Raw genomic sequence first — 19538 nt, 5'->3', positions numbered from 1 at the left:
AAATTGATACTATTAAATAAACTTATATCATTTAGATAACTGATGCATTAGCTTTTTTTGGTTAGCATCAGTTTTTAAAATGATAATAATCTTGCATCAATAATAAATTGATACAAAAAAATTATATAACTATAATTTACATTATCATCAATTTAATAAAGTGATGTTACTTTAAAAAAACTGGCTCATTTAAACATTTGTTTCAATAAAACCTTTAAAAATTATAGCTTGATTTACGAGATGCAGTTACTATTTTTTCTGATTTAATTATTTTTTATGGTTGTAGTTTAATTAACCCATGATCTTCTATAAGACTATAACTGTTTCATCCTAACTACAGAAACTTATTATTTTTCTGTCAAGATCTAATGAGTTCTGATCATAGTATAGTCTCATTCATCCGTTCCTCTGCCTCTCACTTTTAAAACTTTTATCAGTTTTGAAATTTATTGTTCTAGTCTTTTTGGTTTATAAAAATAATCAAAAGGTATTCAGCTTTTTTTTTTATAAATCGTGATGAGGTTGTTTTTCTTTTATGCAGGATGTGAAAAGAAACTAGGAACTCCTACCTCACGAACCTGCTGAAAATTTTCTGGAAAGGTAATGATTTTCTTTTGTTTTCCTTCTACGTCTTTTTAAAACTATATTTATTTTCTTCTATTTATGGTTTAAGAATTTTTATATTAGGTTTCGATTTCTTCAATGACAAATGAAGAATCTTCTGCAAATCTTAAGGAATACAAGTTTCGTAGGAAATGATGCTGAAGGAGAATGCTTCCGTGAATCTCTTAACTTACTGAATCAACTCAGTTTACACCAGCAATAAGGATTGAAGATGAATATAAAGAAGAAGAATTCATTTTTTGTTACAGTTTTTCTCTGAGTTTATATTCTTTTATTTTGTACTTCTTTTTATTTTTTCCATGTTCTTCAGATTGTTAGTCAATGGAAAATAATAATAATAAGTTGTTTATAGAAAAATATTTACTTAATTTATTTAATGACATAGTTTTAATATATAATTCGATGGTCAAAATTTTATAATTAATAATATTAATTTCGTAATTTTATATCAAATTAGGTCTATTTATTAATAAAAATATAAAACTTAACATCGGTTATTTTAATCGAAACAAAAATAAAATAATTTTGCAAAGCCGATGTAAATCTTAATAACATTTCTTAGAAATGATACATATTGATATCATTTATAATAATTGATGTAAATATTTCATATTTTTGCATCAGTTACTAATAAAATGATGTTAATTATTTGCATCACCACTTTCGGAGTTACTTAGATAAGTGATGCAAAATTATATTACATCATTTATAAGTAATGTAAATATAAAAAATAAATGATGTTAAATCATCTTTTTTTTTGTAGTGGGTGAATAATTGACCGGGTTACTAGTTAATTTTCAACTATTTTTGTATTTTTGTTTTACAGTTTTTAATGAAAGATGATTTTTTTTCTTTTTATAACTCTTCACTGAAGCACATTTAAACTTTATTCACAGATTTTATCATTCTAAATATTCATCACCTTTGTTTAAAATATATATACACATTAGGTAAAAGTTTTATTTTGAAATACAAATTTCCAAACGTAAATATTTCAGTTGTTTAAATCTTCAAAATAAGTGATAATGAAATAAAATTTAGACAAAGTGAGAAGTAGAAAAAACCGACATCTTCACATGAATACTAAACTTTGTGAATCTTGTAATTTATGAGTTTTAGAGATGACAAAAGAAAAAGACCAGAGATGCTATTTTTTTTAATCCTATTTTTACTTAAAAATAAGATAATTAATTGTTTCATTAACAAGATTTTGGTTGATATATAAACCGGGGTTTGGCCGGTTTTTTGAGTCACTGGTTTCCGGGTTTTTGACGGTTCAATAAGGTTTTTTAACTGGTTCAATTTTGCAATACATGGTCAATGGATGGGTATGCATGGAACTATACGAAATCGGGTGTGTACTCGGTGAAATCATGATACACTCGACTACAGAAGATTAAAATGTGTGAAGCTGAAGATCAGGTTTTACAACCAAGCATCACTGGTTTACAGAGCCATGTGTGGAGTATCCCGGCCCCGGGAAAAATGAAACACTTTATGTGGCAAACTTTGACAGGATGTATTGTTACGACTGAAAGGCTTGCATATAGACACCTGAGCACTGATAGGAACTGTCCTAGATGCGGTGACTCTGAGGAAACTATTAATCACTTGCTTTTTGAATGCCCCCCGGCACTTCAGGTGTGGGCTCTATCGGACAATCCGTCCCTTCCGGGTTACTTCCCGAGTACTTCTGTTTATCAAAACATGAACCTCCTTTTTAGGAGGAAGAGAAACATGGCCTATATGGAACCACTTATTGAGACCTTCCCATGGATCTTATGGTACATTTGGAAGGCACGCAACGAGAAAGTTTTCAATGGAAAGGAAATCTCACCAGGTGACACCTTGCAGCTAGCTTCTATAGAAGCTGAATGCTGGAGAAAGGCAAATTTACCGGAGGATGGAGAGGAGAATGAGCTACAACCAGCACCGTCGCGAGTTTCGACTCTCCCTGTGAACCCTCAAAGCCCGACCTGTCAAATTGATGCCTCATGGGTTGATAATGGCACGGTTAGTGGGCTAGGGTGGTTCTACAAGGATCAAATGAGAGTCGAAAGATTTGGTTTACAAGGATGCCGGAAGAGCTTATCAGCTCTCCATGCAGAGATGGAAGGACTCATATGGGCCTTATTTTGTCTACGAGAAGTACAATGTACCGTGATCCATATGGAGACGGACTGCTCCGACCTGGTGGATATGATTGCCAACCCGACTGATTGGCCGGCCTTTGCCTCCAAGTTAGCCTCGTTCCGTCTTCTACGAGCCGGCTTCCAGGAATTCAGCATCGCCCATATACCCAGGGCTAGGAATGTGCGTGCAGACTCTCTCGCCAAGGAGGCGAGAAACAACGGTGTTCTTTTTTCCCATATAGATCAGAACCAGCCGGACAGAGCGTCTCTTAGGAACGCCTCAAAACCGACTACGAAGTTAGGAGCTGACAAAAAAAAAACTGGTTCAATTTTAGTTGGATTTCAGCATTAACCAACTCGGATTATTTTCTGTTCATGGTTCAACCCGGTTTGATTATCGGTTCGGTCGGGTTTAAAAATACCGATTCTAAGTAGAATATTTCTAAGAATCTATACTCTATATATTTTTGTCTAACCTGTATTATTATTAATTACCCATCTTTTAATATAGTCTAACTAAAGAAACTAAGGCAAACTAAATCTAATAAATATATGTCGACCAAACTAACAGATCTCAATCTTTACCCATTTTTTGTAGCCAATGTTTAACTAACAAGTTACAAAAGAATCTTTAAATTTTGTAAACTGTTAATAATAATATAGTAATAAATATTTGTAACATGACTATACCCGCATGCGCGGACAAAACACCTAGCGATTTACCATTTTTACTATTTTAGATCAAAGTGATTAAAAATGTAAGGTGGGTATGAGATTTACCATTTTTATTATATTTTGCTTTTTGAAATTCAATTCCAGTGAGACTAAGATTTTTGATGTGATTGGGTAGAAAATAGAAGCACATAAATAAGATTGATATAAGATTTTTTGTTGTTGTTTTTAGACTGATAATTAAAATCTCTACATTTCTTTGTTGATATTTCATTTTCCTTGCTCACAAGTGGTAAGTTATAAAAACTATGAATTTAAAATTTTTATTGTTATCTTTTAACCCAGAGAAATATTAAAGAAATTAATAGCAAATCAAGACAAAAAGGAGAGAAAACAAGTTTCCCTTTTAGATTTTAATAAATCCCTGATGTAGGTTCTTGAGATAACTTATGATTTGGCGCACAATCGTTTACATGATTATGAGTTATTAACTTTAAAAAAACACAAACTACTAATTATTTATAATCAACCATATCTTAATATATATATTAAAGATTTTAGTAAATGTATTAGAATAACCAAAAATGGAACATTTTGAAAATAGTGATTAAAATGATGTATTTATAAAGATTTTTGTGTTTGTTTGTTAAAGATTGTTGATTTTTGTGTGTCGCATGATAAAACCTTACATATTATTGATTTTTTCTATTGTGGAAATGTCATGCTTCGGTGTTTAAGACAAGTGCTAGAGAACCGCATACACTTGATTCTAATAGAATATGAAACCATATATATATATATATATATATTGGAAAATACTATGAGTTATTAACTTTTAAAAAAACACAAACTACTAATTATTTATAATCAACTATTTCTTAATATATATATATTAAATATTTTAGTAAATGTATTAGAAGAACCAAAAATGGGACATTTTAAAAATAGTGATTAAAATGATGTATTTATAAAGATTTTTGTGTTTGTTTGTTAAAGATTGTTGATTTTTGTGTGTCGCCTAATAGTACCTTAGAGCACTCCCATCAATGAACCCCCTCTTGGGGTTCATCTTTTGAGTTTTTTATTATTAAATTTTTTTCTTTTTCTTTTTGATTTTTTTTTTAAAAAAGAAAAAACTAGACCTATCGCGGGCCGCCACGACATATGGGACCCGCGCTATAGTGATGAACTTTAGGAGAAGGAGATTCAGCCGAGAGAGCTTTAGGAGAGAGTGATTCATGTGGTTGAGTTATTTTATTATTATTTTCTTGATTTCTGTGTGAACTCCCCCCATAAACTCTCAATAGGGATGTTCTTATATATTGTTGATTTTTCCTATTGTGGAAGTGTCATGCATCGGTGATTAAGACAAGTGATAGAAAACAACGTACATTATTAATGTTTACCAAACAAATTATAAATAAATCTTTAAATTTTGTAAATTGTTAATAATAATATAGTAATAAATATTTATAACATGACTATACCGCATACGCGGACAAAACACTTAGCGATTTATCATTTTCCCATTTTAGATCAAAGTGATTAAAAATGTAATGTGGGGATGAGATTTACCATTTTTATTATATTTTGCTTTTTGAAATTCAATTCCAGTTGGACTAAGAGTTTTGATGTGATTGAGTAGAAAATAGAAGTACATAAATGAGATTGATATAAGATTTTTGTTGTTGTTTTTAGACTGATAATAAAAATCTCTACATTTCCTTGTTGATATTTTCTTTTCCATGCTCATAAGTGGTAAGTGATACAATGTAGAAGAAAGTAGAAAAAAATACTGTTTACCATAAAATTATGAATTTTAAAAACTTACTAGATCTCGACCCGCACAACCGTGCATGTTTTATTTTCATTTTTATATGTATATATATTTATTTAAATCATTAATAGTATAGATTTTTAATTTTAATCATATATTTAAATATTTATAAAGCTATTTCAAATACAATAATGTATAGTTTGCATGTTGTAAATAATCAACTGTTTAAACTGTCGTACGTTTATTGCTTCTTATTATATATTTATCTTATTATATTTGCATTTAGTTATTAAACATATTAATATGTGCATGAAAAACATATTTGACAATTATTATTTTTATTTATTTGATGTTAAATTTTTACCCGTTTTTCAAAGCTGGATTTCTTTTTAGCAGTATTTTCTATGTTTATTCATTTTACACAATATATTATTATATCTAGAAAAGTGAAAATATGTTAATTTTTATACATGTAGTGTATAGTATGCTAATGTTAAGCCGCTCTGTCATATTATATTTTTAACATAAATATTTTCTATTTATGAAAATAAAATTAAAAATTTATCAATTTAATATAATTTTATCATATTACGTTCAATAAGATAAAAAAAATTAACATGATTGATTGTGATTATATAATAGATAAAAATAAGATATAATATTTTATTTTTCATTTTATAAAAACAACTGAATATATTAATGTATAATAATATTTCAAAACTAATTACGGAATTAGTTAAAATATTTACATATAATTTGAAAATTAAGATCTTGTTAAGATATTTTTAAGAGATTTTTCGAAATTTAAAATATATATATAAATATATATTTAAATTTTAAATGAAAAGATATCAAAAAATATTATGATTAAAGTATTTCAAAGATTAATAATGATTAAAAATATAGTGTGACCAAATCTAGTAGATAATCCATTTTTTTAAAAATCACACATGAATTAGAAGTCATGACTTCTGTTTTAATATAATAGATTGTTATCTATTAATCCGAAGAAATATTAAAGAAATTAATAGCAAATCAAAACGAAAAGGAGAGAAAACAAGTTTAACTTAGGCGCATTACATAGAATATGAAGTCTTAAACACAAATATAATAGGCATAAATTTGTATTTTCTGGACTCCAAATAAGAATGTTTTATTCATATAAAACGAAAATAAATATTAGGAAGTATTAAATAACACAGGTTTTTAGGATTTAATAAATCCCTGATGTAGGTTCTTGAGATAACTTATGATTTTTTGCACAAACGTGTACATAATCGTTGGTCACATAACATGTGTTCTCCTTCTTCTTTTTGTAGGGACAACAATAGCAAGTGTTATCTTTGGCTCCAATGTCGGGGCATTTTTCTGGTGCGCAAGTTGTAGCAGCATTGCCCGCTTGAAGACCTTGGCCATCGACAACTATATAAACAAAAAGTAACAACAATATCATTGGAAGGAAAAAACAATTATCCAGGATGCTATGATGTAATTACAATGGTGAAAAATATAGATGATGAACAAAGGAAAATTATTATAGATGCATACATTCGTGAAGAGGAAATAAAGCAATCAAGATTATGCAAAATATAGCAAACTGTGATGACGACATATTGTTATTTGTGATATTCTTACGAGACACACGTTTATTATTGTTACTTCTTTTGAATTTAAACTTGATAGTTTGATGGTTGAAATTTCTTTATACAATTGATTGATTTATAGATTTTTCGACTAATTACTAAATTGAAGTACTGCATGTCTTGCATGGAGATCCATAAAAATTGGTTATGGAGATCCATAAAAATTGGTTAGATTTGTTTGACTCGTTTTGTGGTAATTGTATTGGTGTTATCTTTTTTTCTTACTATTTTTTTAATATGGAGGAATTTAATATCAGGCCTTATAACCAAAGTCGTTTTATGAGATTCCGCCTCTCTCTATTTGCATATTTTCTAAAGCCAAAAAAAAAAATTAAAATCCAAGTCCCTCTCAAATCAACGGACGAAGAAGACAAGCAGTCATTGTTTGATCTTGGCGTATGGAGCTGACCAACAAATCTGATGCTGATTAGAACCCCTACATGCTACTCTTTAATGTTAGTCTCAACAATATACAATGTGAAACACAACAGCTACAGTATCTTAAAAATCAGATTGAGTTCATTGTTATATTATATGTATACCAATCTGTAAACATAAACTTCAGCATTGTAACATGTTTTGGAAAACAATCTAACATGTTTGAAAGTAGATGATATATTACTTGAGTGACAGAGAAGATTTGATCTCTAAAACTTTGTTTACTGGTCATCATCATCATCCTCTTCAGATTCCCCTTGAGCTTCTGACACGTCCCCAATATCCTCCAAAAGCTTATCAACATCAACTCCTAACTCTACCAGCTTCGCCGTTAGCTTCTCCACTTTGCTCTCCTCTTGTCCCAAACACACTAACAAGTCGTTCAACTCGTCTTCGCTCTCTTTCTGAGCTTCCTTTCTCACTTCTTCCTTTATCGCTTCTACATCAGGAATCTCCATGGGACCCTCTCCTCCTTTCAACGATCTCACCTCTTTCTCGAGACGGTAGTTCGCTTGTTCTAGACTGTTGTACGCGTCCGACAAGCCTTTTAAGTCTGATTCAAGTTTCGCAGCTATGCTTTTGTATTCTGATGCCTCGGACTCGATCATGGCTTTTTCTGTTTTGATCGTCTCTAAACGCTGAGACGTTTCTTGGAGCTCTCGCTTGATGCTGTCCATCTGAACCTTATCCATTACTGTACTTGCTCTTTGCTCTGATCCTTGAGATTGCTCACTCCTCCCAGAGCTTGCTACGTCTTCTGCCAAAGCAGCGTTCCGAGCAAGAAGGTTCTGGTAAACACAAAACGACAATAAGCTCTTTTAAGGAACAAAAGATGTTGAGCAATAAGCCTGTACCTGAATCTCCGAGCACTGTTTCGCTATAAAAGCTTTCAAGCGGTTGATGTAGTCTTTCTCATTTTCTCCGCTCCTCTGCTCCAAATCCGCCGGTACTACAGCCACCTCACTTTTTGGCCGACTATACACGTCCACGATTCTCTCTCTAATGCTACCTTCAAGGCTCTTCACTAAGCCTGTGAAGCTAGGATCAAACAACGATGTGAGCATTGGGTGATCTTCACTCCCCTTATCCATCGCACCTGCAACGTCAACATCCTCAATCTCGGCTTCACTAGGCGTGGCTGTTCTCGTCAACGGTTTATGATGATCCTCTCTAGGCCTCTCGGAGGAAGAGGAGAAGATGAAGCTGCTCTGCATCTCTTCGAACTTCGAGAAGTATGTTGTGAGGCCCATCTTCTGGCTCACAGCGTCAACTACAGCGAAAGCATCTTTACCATTCTCGTTTGATTTGTTGTAGATGACGCATTCTCCCAGTAGAATAGACGCCAAGCCTCTAATGCAAACTGTTGCAGACGGGTTTGCTACCAGGTCGAGCAGGTACGTTAGGTGGTTGCGTGAATCTAAAAAGCACTGGACCGCAGCTGGGCAATCAACGGTCCATGTGACAAGCAGTTTTAAAATGATCTGTTGAATATATGATTTTGAATTATCTTTGCTTTTCATGGAAGAGGCAACTGCCAGGTATCTGACAATCCTCTGAAAGAGAGGCTCTGGAGTTCCCATGGAAGGCACATGTGATTCAAGTACTATTTTCAAAGCCTGTTGAGTTTTATGAAACAGTCAGCCAATGCAGAATATAAGGTATAATAAAGTTATTGGTGGTGGCATTGAAGTCATTCATTACCTTTTCCTTGCACTGAATGTTGTCCTTCAAAACATGAGAAAGAATGCTCGCAGCTCTGCAACATGTCTGTTTGAAATAAAATAGATTAAGGTCTGGAAGACGAACAAATTACAATCAACAGAGAGACAAAACAATTTACCTCAAGATCACCATCAGTTTCACCAGAGCAAATGCCTCGTAATAACATACTGGACACAAATATAAAATACCAGTAAGATTTGATACAAGGGGCATTAGGTCAAAACCGCAATGATAAGGGAGCAGAAACAAAACTGTGAAAAGCTAAAGGAGAAAGGAAAAGAAGATAACACCTTCCAAATGACATGTTAACATCATCTTCCAGAGGATCTCGGGTGGTGGGATGTGGTTGGGGTATTAAAGTTGATGCTAGCATTGCTTGACCCTCCCGATTTTTCTGAAGACGTTTAGAGAAAGTAAGTAACGCAATTATAATAACAATACGCTGCAAGCTCACATTACACATATCAAATAATAACATATAACAAATAAGTTCCAAACCTCACAGAAGCTCTTGAAGACATAATCAGCAGCAACAAACTCCTGAATACTAGATGTCTGTAAAATGATCCGGAGGATAGAATTGAGTGCAGGTTCTGCTTGCCGATCTTCACCAAGAACTTTGCTAGCAAGGATATCACGGTTCTTGGGATGTCCATCAACCAGATCTCCAATGCATTTAAATGTCTAGTAGCAAAGAATCACAAAGTAGAAGATCCATTAGATACTTATGCTTACTGTGGCTAGAAAAGAAACAGCTATAAGAAAGCCAACTGCTCAGCAGTTGCCTTGATGATACATTAACAATCTCTAGATAAAAACCCATAAACACACCAGTTCTATGATCAACTTAGAGAAAAAGATTCAACAAAATAATTCTAGAAGTTAAATATACAATGAAAATTGAATGATAACAAGAAAGAGGAGGTCTAAAGGACCGAGGATTTGACTAAAGGAGATTTGCTTACCATACACCGAACAGCAACAGGCGACCATTGGCTTTCAACACCCAACATCAGGAGGTGGTCTAGCAGTTTTTTCTGTTGATTAGACAAAATATGATATAATAAATAAACATATGTCAACGATGGGGAGCCACAACACTTTTACATCGTAACACAAACCTGAACTAGAACCGTTCTATTTGCTAGCTTGTTTGAATCTTTTCCAGGGTCCGTAACTGCACCTCCCATGATCAGCATATTGATTGTCTCCAGTGCACAAAGTAGATTAACAGTCTACTAGGATTTTGTTCGTTCAGAAGGACAAATATTAACAAAGTTGCACTAGCTGGTAGAATCAAATCCAAAATGAGAGAAAATGATCTAACCTTCTGCTGGGTGAACTTATATGTAATCCCTCGCAGTTTTAGAACTGAAATGATTGGTTCAAAACCCATTGTCTCCCTTAGTAGTATCTGTACAATTTCAAATATCAGCCAATGAGCAGATCTAGTAAATGAATCCGGAAAATACAGAACATATACAAAAAGCTTTGAAACCTGGTTTGATGAACTGTTGCGAAGAAGATTTTTCAACAACTCCAGACAGTCCTGCACAACCACATCGCCATCTGACCCCCCTTCCTCCTTGATGATGCTGAAAATCTTTTCAAAAGCACCTTCAAAGACAACAATTTTTTGGATCTCCTACAAGTAGTTGATCATTAAGCGACATCGATCAGATTCATTGGCAACTTCAGCTAAAGGCAGCAGAAAACAATAAGTTACAAATATAGCAGGTTATCTCACCTCTGCTTCACGCGTCAAGTGCGTAAGAAGCAACAAAGCTTCGTTCCGGATTACCTGCAAGGCAAACACCATTAAAATGAAGTTTATGAAACATAATATTCCGACTGAAGGCTAAAGATATCAGACTTTTAAAAAAACTAATAAAAATATCCAAGATGTCTTTTACTATTACCTCCCTATCCATCAGCATATCCATGAGCCGAGTTATGCCGCGAGGAGTAGTCAAAATAGCTTCCTGCAATCTGAAGAGACCATCAACAAAGACTCTACAGCATAAAGATAAAATGATGGCACAGATTTAACACTTTGTAAGAATATATATACCTGTTCTGAGAGTTCATAAGAAGAGCTGTCAAAATCTGGAGAGTGTAATATCGAACATAAAAATCTTCTTCCTCCTGCCATACCACGAGAAGAACAAACCATGTGTAAAAATTTAACAAGAATCCGAAAAAGAGAGTAAACTCTAACCAGCAAACTCAAAAGAAGAGTGATATTTTCAGCTTCACGGGAGAGCAGATCGGAATTCAAAAGAGCCGCATGGACTTCAGTCTTCTGTGCCCTTGCATGATCGATTGGCGTTAGAGCACCAAGAAGAGTTTCTAAGGCACCTCGAACCTGGACAGAACAATACAATAAGTTAAAACATAACAAAAGTGCACAGCACAGTCATATCAAACAAGAAATTCAATAACAAAATCTGGATATTCTCACGGTAAAACAACAAGACGTTTACAACTGCAAATGTTATAGTAAAGACTGTCATGCTAGAAAAGGAAGACACCGCACCATTTCGACATCATCTCGTTGGTCCTTGAGGATGCCCACAACCACAGGAAATCCTGAAATCACATCATGTAAAATTGTAAACTGCAGTTCTGAATTTGATCTAACAATCAGTAAGACACATAGAAAAAAAAAAGAAAAGAAAGACACATACCAGAAGCACCGAAAGCAAGCTGAGCAGCGTTACTTTCAGCAACAACAGACTGAAGCTCTACAATAGCAGTTCTTCTATCGTCAGGCAAAGTGCCATTACTAATGCGATCCAGCAGGCGTTGAATGTAACTACAGAACACAAAAACACTCTAATAAAAATCAAATGCTCATTTAAATAATTTTCTCAATACTTACACGATATGTTAGATTTGATTAAAAAAAAAAGGAACTTGTTGTATCTCTCTACTAGTACCTGTCTTCATTAGAAGATGGATTGTCTCCGAAAACAAGACCAACAACTCCCTGTACAAGAGCTCAGAACCAAGTTAAGAACAGCCATAAGTACTAAAACCAAAGATGTGAAGAGCTACAAGATAAGATTGAAGCAACTCTGAAGCCTCCATGATTAGTACCATTCTAAAAATCGGTCCTAGGCAAAAAAAAAAATCGGACCTAAACGAAACGATAATAATAATCCTCTATAAAGCTAACAGCAACATTGATTAGTACACAAAGTCACACTCTCACGAAGATCATACCGAAAGTTGACAGTAAAGCCAAATCAAAACAGATTACTCCTAAAATTTATCGTAATTAGAAATCACAGAGCATAAGAAGCCAATGTGGTAAATAAAATAAAAAAAAAGAACACCTTATAACGGGATGCCAAATCCATTGGCTCGTACTACGTCAGTACGGAGAGGATCAGAAAAGGAAGAAGAATCCTCCAATCAATCAGCGACAGATCGTGATGGTCTCTTTCTCTTTTCACCTGACCGATGTTTTCAAAGCAAAAGTCAGAAAGCTGATAAACCGTGAAATTCTTTTTTTTTTTTTTTCTCTCTATTAATTCGGGAAGAAGAAGAAGAAGGTCGATTACGTGTTACTCTACTCACGCCCGCACCTGATAATAGCTCCTAAGTCGTATCGTGTACATAACTGCATCAAGTGGACCGGACCATAAAGATTAGAGGATGCTCAATTATGGGCCCATTTTAAGTCCAATGGCCCTATGTTTAAGAAAAACAGTTTCGAATTTTAGAAAAAGATAAAAAACAGTTCCGGTTATGGACGATTGCCGCTTACACCGGATTTAGAACATCGAGTATTCACTTTAACTAACAGATAAAAGATAGCTCATTTGGTTGATGATAATAGACTAATCAGATCAGATTGTAACTAAACTAAGTAAACAGTAGTGAAGTGATTGGATACGTCAGTGTAATTAAGCCATCTTAAAAGTCTGACTCTTTTACAACTTTGTAAAGCAATACCACAAGTTTTTATTTAGCATATCATGTTCTTCGTCTTCCACTGATCATCACAAAACCAAAGCTTAACAACAGAACAGACATATCAGCTTTGAATACTCAGACCAGAGTTAATAACATCTCTCGTGTTCTTCATTTCTAATCACTATCCCAATCCTCATCCTTTTGTTTCCCACTCTTTGTCTTCAAATTGTTAGCACCCTCTCTTGAACTATTATTGTTACTGAATCTTGGCTGTTTAGATACTGATACTCCCCTGCTTCCATCTTCATCCGCATCGCTGCTGCTCGAAACATAATTAGCCGGTTCATCTTCTTCATCTCCTGAGTCCCACATTGTGTTATCAAGATCACTCAGCACATCTTCATCACGAGGATCAGGGCTTCTTCTTCTCATAAAATCATTTCCTTGCCTTCTTGTATTTGATCTTGGCCTGTCGAATCTCTTTGGGATTTCATCATCATCATCCTCACTATCCAATCGATCACTGTCATCATCCTCATCATCATTATGGTTGGATCTCCTCTGGCTACGTGTATCTCTTTCGTTTCTTCTAAAGCCTTGACTTGAGTCTCTGCTTCTTCCTGCAAACTCCTCTCTGTTCCAATACCTTATCCTACCAGTTTCCTCTTGCTCCGCAGCTTCCTCTTCCTCCCACTCCTTATCTGCCGCCTCTTCTATCTCAGCTATGAATCTGTCTAGCTCCTCCTGGTCACTATCTTCTTCATCACCAACCGGTTCTGATCCTTCTTTATTTGCCACACTAGTCTCTCTTTCTGATTGTTTACTATCTCCATGAAAGACATACGGGCTTCCTTCTTTCTTGTCGATCGCGTTGAAGAACGTTGAGGCCACTCTCTGGATGCTAGCCATCGCAACTGGATCTTCGGGGTTAACACCCATTCTCCTTAGCTGCTGTTCTGTTTTCTTGATGTTCAGCTTCTGTGATTCAAGTGCTTGTTCAAATCTCGCTTTAAATAAAGCCTACAAAACATAATTACTTGCTCATTACGATACCACCACTATCAAACAACTATTAAAGCCTAAGTTTTATACAGCTTTACCTTCCGTTTTGTGAGAGTGTTAACAGGAATGAGATTCTTAGGCTGCCTGTAGTTTCTACCACGGAACATGATAATAGTCTTCACATTATGTATGTTTATGACTACCCCACCGCTCAGTCTCGCTATCATTGTCGCCATCTCTTTGATCTTTTCCTTTGGAAAGTTATCGCAGCAGACCTGCACCGTCTCATGAAACTTCCAGTGCATATGCATGTTTTGCACCACTCCTCCAAAGACTCCACGGACACCAACGGGAACATAGTTCTTGTTCTTGAAACCGGTTTTCTTAAACGCTTGGATCTGCTCGGGTGTGAAAAGCTCGGGGTCATGAACCGGTGATGGCAGCTCAGGTAGGTCGTACTTCTTGAGTTTTTGTAACAGAAGCGCGACTTTCTTCTTCGCCTGCATCATATAACAACAACACACTTAAAGTCTCAAACTTGAACAATAGAATCAAGTGAATGATGTTATTATATTTTTTTACCCTTTTGAGGTTGTAGATGAGTCTTTCTTCATCAGTCATGAGTTTCTTCTTCAGCTTTTTGGCTCTCCTAATCTCTCTTAACGTCTTACCAGATTCTTTACGCATTCTACTCTCTACTTTGCTCCTCATGCTCCTTCCTCTCGATGTTGACATGGTTCGTGACCATCCTTTAAAGATTTGGTGCATCAACGGCTGAGACGAGTTGGAGTTGCATTCACTGGAGCTACCAGGCTGAAGCATCACATTGCTTGTAACATGGTTCGATAGCAAAACAAGATTCCTTCAAAATCCAAAAAATCCATAAGCAAGAGGATAATGGCAAAACCAATCATTGGGGGCGTAAAGTTATGAACTTTCGGGGAGTACAAACGAATCTGGGAGATGGGTTACTCATAAAATCTCAATTATCGAAGAGAAAATAGGATTCAGAAGTGGGAAATGGGTTTTAGGGTTTTGGAATCTGGAGTTACCTGGAGGAATCGGATTGAAGGAGAGACGATAGAGAGCGTCTACAAGTTCTCGAGAGATTCCTCGTCGCGAACATTTTGGTATTCTGCCAGTGAAGCTACTAGCACAGGGAGAACTGGCAAATTATCGAACAAGAGAGAAGTGACCTTGTAAGGTTTAGCGGTTTACACTTAGGTTTATTGTTTTCGCAAGAAGAACATCCGAGTCGTTGTAGTATAGTGGTAAGTATTCCCGCCTGTCACGCGGGTGACCCGGGTTCGATCCCCGGCAACGGCGTCTTTTTGCTTTTAAAACCTGTTTGATTCGTCAAAACTTACCGATAGCAGGCAAAAACATAAGAGAAGGGTTTGAGAGTTGAACATTTTTGACATGGACACGAACAATAAGTTTTGCCGTTACTGTGACCTAAAAATTTCTATCAATTCACAAACACTTCCTCACGTTTCCTCTACAAAACTACAACAGACATATAAAATCTTCATCATCTATGAGCCAGCAGAAGAAGATCATCAGCAGCTACATTATCCGTTACTCCACACACAAAGCTAGAAGAAGATTAATATTACATGTCGAATGTATAGTCAGAGCAAAAGAACCAACACAAGATAACAATTAAACCGATTCAATCCAAAATGAATACACAGAAAATCAGGGGAAGAGGCTAATAATAGATTTATTCAAAAGCTGAGTATACATGACATTCCGGTATTGCCAATCCGATATCTGGTTACATGGTTCAAAAGATCATTACCTCCATGTTTTTTTCTTTAACAGCTATATAATATGGCGCTACCAAAAGTAAAGTTTTATACTTGTTGTGTAAGTTCTTAAAATGTAAAATCGGAGGGTGGTTTCTTAACCTGACCTCCTGTAAATGCTGTAAGCCACTGCTATGGTCGCGATGGCCCCAACTGCGGCAGCTCCCAAGAGAACCTCTTCTTTCTCCATCCAACTGAACCAGTTCTTCTTCACGGATGCTTCTTTCTTGACTGGTTCTGGAGTTTGCTCCTGGCAACATGAAACCCCGTTCGCACCTTGGCAACAACCTCCTGTGAATCCTTTCGTCTCCACTAATTCGCGTTCCACTACACTGTTTCCATTTGAGATTTTATGCTCATCCTCTTTCTCAGCTTCCTCACCCTCGGGTTTTAGTCTCATCTGCCCCCTGAAACAGATATTTTATCTCGGTAAACTATGTTGCTATATGGAAACAGAAATACATAGTTGAATAAACTTGAAAGGTACCCCTTAGCAATGTTAGTTAAGGGTTATGAGCTTCCTAGTTCAACCAACAAAAACCTCAGCTAAACTACACATTACATGTTACCATTTGCTGTCTCTATGCAGAAACTTGTCCACGTTGATTCTAGCAATCACGTTGCAATATCACACTAGTTACTAGTTATAAACGATACAGACTTCAGTTCCAACACGGGGGTATTCATCTAGAGCAAAGATTACTAGGTTAATGTAAAGCTGTTTTAACAGACATATCTAGCACTAAGCAAGAAATAACAAGCAGGAAAACAGACCTGGAAAGGTTTTGTATGATTTCTCCTTTTGCAATGTGCTGATCAAGCATTGCAGGCACGTCATCAGGAGTCACATAGCCATACCTACACAATAGCAAGATCGTTTCCGGATGCATAAGGTACTACTACAGTTCAATTTCTTTCTAAAATTACAACAACACAAGCTCAGATATGGCATATTCTTACCAATGGCCATAAACATTCCCAGCTGAATCAGGACTGAAGACGATCAAATTTCCAGCATACTTGTGCCCACCGATATGAGAGCATGGCTTGACGAAGATTCGGTCTGAAAGTCCACGTGAGCCTATCTCCTCCTCAAACTTCTCCATAAGAGCAGGTCCACAAACACCACACCTCTTGTCCCGGCTACCATGAGCGCACACAAAAACAAAGGAGCCTGATAACTCTTCCTGAATCCCAGAGGCCCACTGTTTCCCATTAACGAGCACATCTTCCACAAAAGCATCCACATCTGTGTCCTTAAGCGCCCTGTTAGTAGCAATGACAACAAGAATAAGAATCTTATACAAAAGGATAAGACACAAAAGCTAATACCTCCAAAGATGGCTATAAAGATCTCAGCTTCCTAGTTCCAGTTCGGGCTTTAGTTGATAACATTTTATTACTTTACATAAGATCCACTTAGAATCCGATTTCATTTCAAATTCGGGTAAATAAATTTTCGGATTTGAATACTTTTTGCGTATTGGATCAAAAATAATAATGAAATTACATAATTTGAAGTATTTATTAGGTTTCAAAAATTCAAATATTAATTCAAACTTGGGATTCATTTTTCGGGTTTGTTTCCGATATCCGAGTCGGGTCAGGCCCGATATCCAAATTACCGGTTTGATTCAGGATTTCAGATTCAGTTACAAAATGCCCAAAAACCTATCCAAAACAACCATTAACACAGAAACATAAAAGGCATAATCAGTAGAAACAATTGAAAACGCCTCTTCAGATCCGAACCTAGAGCGAGCTCAACCACCATCAAATATCTATATTCGAAAAAAAAAACTCAAATCTGACTATCTACCAGTTTCTAAAATCAATTAGTCATAAACTCACTTGTATCTGATCATATCGGGGAAAACCAACACATCTCCATCCGATTCACCTCCACCACCACACACCGTCAGCTTCGTCTAACAACCAATCAGAAAAAAAAATCTCAACATAAGCTCTCGATCGATCGATTGTTTTCACATCAGGAAAAAGAAAAAAAAAACGGTTTCGATAATTATTATTACCTCAACAGCGAAATCAGCTCTTCGATCCTTGAACGACTTAGCGAAACGCTGCGGAAGACCTTCGGATTCGACGCGAGGAAGCCAGGTCTCGTGGCTCTCGTGGCAGAGGAACACGTGGCGACCGTACGGAGCGACGGATCCGGCGAGAGTGCCGCTGTACATCTCCTGGCGTTTGAATCCGTACAGCTCGTCTTCCGAGACTGGAGCAGCGTTGATGTTCCCCTCCACGACTTCCCCCATTGAAGATTTGCCTCGTCTTCTTCCTCTTTCTTCCCTTAGGGTTTCACAGAAGCGATAGGAATGAAGGTTTTGTTATTTTCGTTAGCTTTTAATTATTTTTGAAAGGAAACAAGCTGAACAACCGTCGCTCCCATACCCACGCGAAATGGGCTTTAGAATAAAGTGACTGGTCGGTGATAGAAGCCGTTACCAACCCCAGCTCACCAAGAGATTCGTCGTTTCGTTTAGAACTACCATTTTACTCGTCCGTCAAACTGTATCAGTGACTGACAGTTAATTTAGCTATTACCAAGACGATTTTTTAAACAGTAAGGAACACATTATTTGAGTTAAGGCCCAAATTAGTGAAACTAAGCCCAATCTTCCTCCATGTCTCAGATGTTTGTGTGTGACTACTGAGTCTCTGGTAAGTTTATATAACCCACCCACATCTCTATAGTCTTAATACCATCTTTTTCGGATAACTCATGTATTTATTTATGTACCTTACGTAAGTTCTAGGATCGTCCATCATTTAAATATGGTAAGTTTAAACTCAGAAGCCAACTTACTCAGTCGATGTGTATAATTTTTTTATTAGTGAAGCGACTACTTATGGAGCTTTGGCCCCATGACTAGACCAAAGCCATTGAGTTCTCTTAATATTATTACTAGTGGTTACTCTTAAACTTGGGTTTAGAACCAGCTCTAGTTCTCTTACATACCGGGTTTATAGCGTATTTATATTATTTAATATTTTGTGATGATATCTTTTTAATCAAAAATAATTATGTTCCCAAATATTTAGATATGATGACAACTATGAAAAAAAAATTAAGACACCTTTGATATAAAAACTACAATTATTTTTTTAGTTCAACATCTGTCAATTTGAGAAATTAATGCGAAATTGGATTTATTGATGTTTTAAAAGTAAAATTTAGTTTGTATAAATCACAAAAGAATGAGTCAATAAAGCCATATAAACATATTAATAATTTGTTTGTATTGCATAAGATTAGTAATGATTAAAAGGCTATTCGTTTCACCATCTGTCATCTCCTTCTAACTCATCTCCATCCAAAATCAATTTATGTGATACATCCAAATGATTCATCCAGATTTTATGAGATTGTTTATTTATCAATCTAGATGGTTCATCTAAATGAATTTGTGTTTGTTTTTTTATTTTCATTTCCATCCAGACGAGTTTAGAAAACAAATTATTTATATATCCTTATTTTGATTTAATCATATTTTATTTTTGTTTCACTAAATTAATTTTTATTATTTATTTAAAATATAATTATTTTAAACTATGGTTTTGATAGGAAAACATGTTTTTACATATTTGGCGGTAAAACATGTTTTTACGATTCTGACGAAAAACCATATTTTGTGATTTTGGCGGAAATATATATTTTTGCAGTTTTGGTAAAAAAACATGTTTTGCGGTTTTGGTGGGAAATGCATTTTGGCGATTTTGGTGAGAAAACATGTTTTGGCGGAAAACATGTTTTGAGTTTTGGCGGAAAACGCGTTTTACG

At 35.3% G+C, this 19538-nt stretch overlaps 3 protein-coding genes, 1 long non-coding RNA gene and 1 other non-coding gene across 6 annotated transcripts; 2 read left to right on the top strand and 3 right to left on the bottom strand.

Moving 5' to 3' along the window:
• The first annotated feature begins 340 nt into the window (after nucleotides 1–340).
• Nucleotides 341–921, top strand: LOC130496746 (uncharacterized). Its single transcript, XR_008935916.1, has 3 exons — nucleotides 341–384; nucleotides 542–600; nucleotides 688–921. It is a non-coding gene; the product is annotated as an uncharacterized LOC130496746 (long non-coding RNA).
• A 6424-nt stretch (nucleotides 922–7345) lies between these two features.
• Nucleotides 7346–12531, bottom strand: LOC108813743 (golgin candidate 6-like). 2 transcript variants are annotated; one of them, XM_018586389.2, is made up of 18 exons: nucleotides 12347–12531; nucleotides 11948–11997; nucleotides 11696–11823; nucleotides 11545–11597; nucleotides 11227–11373; nucleotides 11080–11153; nucleotides 10928–10997; nucleotides 10756–10809; nucleotides 10507–10653; nucleotides 10336–10422; nucleotides 10130–10243; nucleotides 9974–10045; nucleotides 9507–9692; nucleotides 9299–9402; nucleotides 9127–9175; nucleotides 8988–9053; nucleotides 8141–8902; nucleotides 7346–8074 (listed from the first exon to the last, which is right to left on the bottom strand). In XM_018586389.2, the coding sequence occupies exons 1-18, from the start codon at nucleotides 12368–12370 to the stop codon at nucleotides 7508–7510; spliced, it is 2754 nt and encodes a 917-aa protein (XP_018441891.1). In that variant the 5' UTR covers nucleotides 12371–12531; the 3' UTR covers nucleotides 7346–7507. The 2 variants fall into 2 exon arrangements, with proteins under 2 accessions (XP_018441891.1, XP_018441893.1); XM_018586391.2 differs by lacking the exons at nucleotides 11545–11597; nucleotides 11696–11823; nucleotides 11948–11997; nucleotides 12347–12531 and having other exon boundaries at nucleotides 10928–10990; nucleotides 11227–11244.
• Nucleotides 12532–12883: 352 nt separating this feature from the next.
• LOC108806683 (CRM-domain containing factor CFM9, mitochondrial-like) lies at nucleotides 12884–15485 on the bottom strand. The gene is made up of 4 exons (XM_018578853.2): nucleotides 14984–15485; nucleotides 14514–14793; nucleotides 14030–14431; nucleotides 12884–13949 (listed from the first exon to the last, which is right to left on the bottom strand). Exons 1-4 carry the CDS (start codon nucleotides 15055–15057, stop codon nucleotides 13104–13106), a joined length of 1602 nt encoding a protein of 533 aa, XP_018434355.1. The 5' UTR covers nucleotides 15058–15485; the 3' UTR covers nucleotides 12884–13103.
• TRNAD-GUC (transfer RNA aspartic acid (anticodon GUC)) lies at nucleotides 15186–15257 on the top strand. Its single transcript has one exon. It is a non-coding gene; the product is annotated as a tRNA-Asp (tRNA).
• Nucleotides 15486–15629: 144 nt separating the features above from the next.
• LOC108805727 (uncharacterized) lies at nucleotides 15630–18152 on the bottom strand. Its single transcript, XM_018577656.2, has 5 exons — nucleotides 17773–18152; nucleotides 17591–17667; nucleotides 16700–17005; nucleotides 16514–16597; nucleotides 15630–16146 (listed from the first exon to the last, which is right to left on the bottom strand). The coding sequence occupies exons 1-5, from the start codon at nucleotides 18010–18012 to the stop codon at nucleotides 15837–15839; spliced, it is 1017 nt and encodes a 338-aa protein (XP_018433158.1). The 5' UTR covers nucleotides 18013–18152; the 3' UTR covers nucleotides 15630–15836.
• Between the last annotated feature and the right edge of the window lie 1386 nt (nucleotides 18153–19538).

The sequence above is a fragment of the Raphanus sativus genome, chromosome 6 (genome assembly GCF_000801105.2).
Source record: "Raphanus sativus cultivar WK10039 chromosome 6, ASM80110v3, whole genome shotgun sequence".
Taxonomy (NCBI): Eukaryota; Viridiplantae; Streptophyta; class Magnoliopsida; order Brassicales; family Brassicaceae; genus Raphanus; species Raphanus sativus.
Note: the sequence above shows the minus strand (reverse complement) of the source record. Positions and strands in the feature narration are given on the sequence as shown.

Bases quoted from the DNA above. Each gene is read 5' to 3' on its own strand.
- LOC108813743 (XM_018586389.2), bottom strand. From the start codon at position 12,370: ATGGATTTGGCATCCCGTTATAAG. The intron at 11,824-11,947 runs GTACTAGTAGAG...TGTGTTCTGTAG, and splicing joins CCATCTTCTAATGAAGACAG to TTACATTCAACGCCTGCTGG. The intron at 8,903-8,987 runs GTAATGAATGAC...AAAACTCAACAG, and splicing joins ACATTCAGTGCAAGGAAAAG to GCTTTGAAAATAGTACTTGA.
- LOC108806683 (XM_018578853.2), bottom strand. From the start codon at position 15,057: ATGTTCGCGACGAGGAATCTCTCGAGAACTTGTAGACGCTCTCTATCG. The intron at 14,794-14,983 runs GTAACTCCAGAT...TGGATTTTGAAG, and splicing joins CTTCAATCCGATTCCTCCAG to GAATCTTGTTTTGCTATCGA. The intron at 13,950-14,029 runs GTAAAGCTGTAT...TATGTTTTGTAG, and splicing joins ACACTCTCACAAAACGGAAG to GCTTTATTTAAAGCGAGATT.
- LOC108805727 (XM_018577656.2), bottom strand. From the start codon at position 18,012: ATGGGGGAAGTCGTGGAGGGGAACATCAACGCTGCTCCAGTCTCGGAA. The intron at 17,668-17,772 runs GTAATAATAATT...ATTGGTTGTTAG, and splicing joins GAGCTGATTTCGCTGTTGAG to ACGAAGCTGACGGTGTGTGG. The intron at 16,598-16,699 runs GTAAGAATATGC...GCTATTGTGTAG, and splicing joins GGGAATGTTTATGGCCATTG to GTATGGCTATGTGACTCCTG.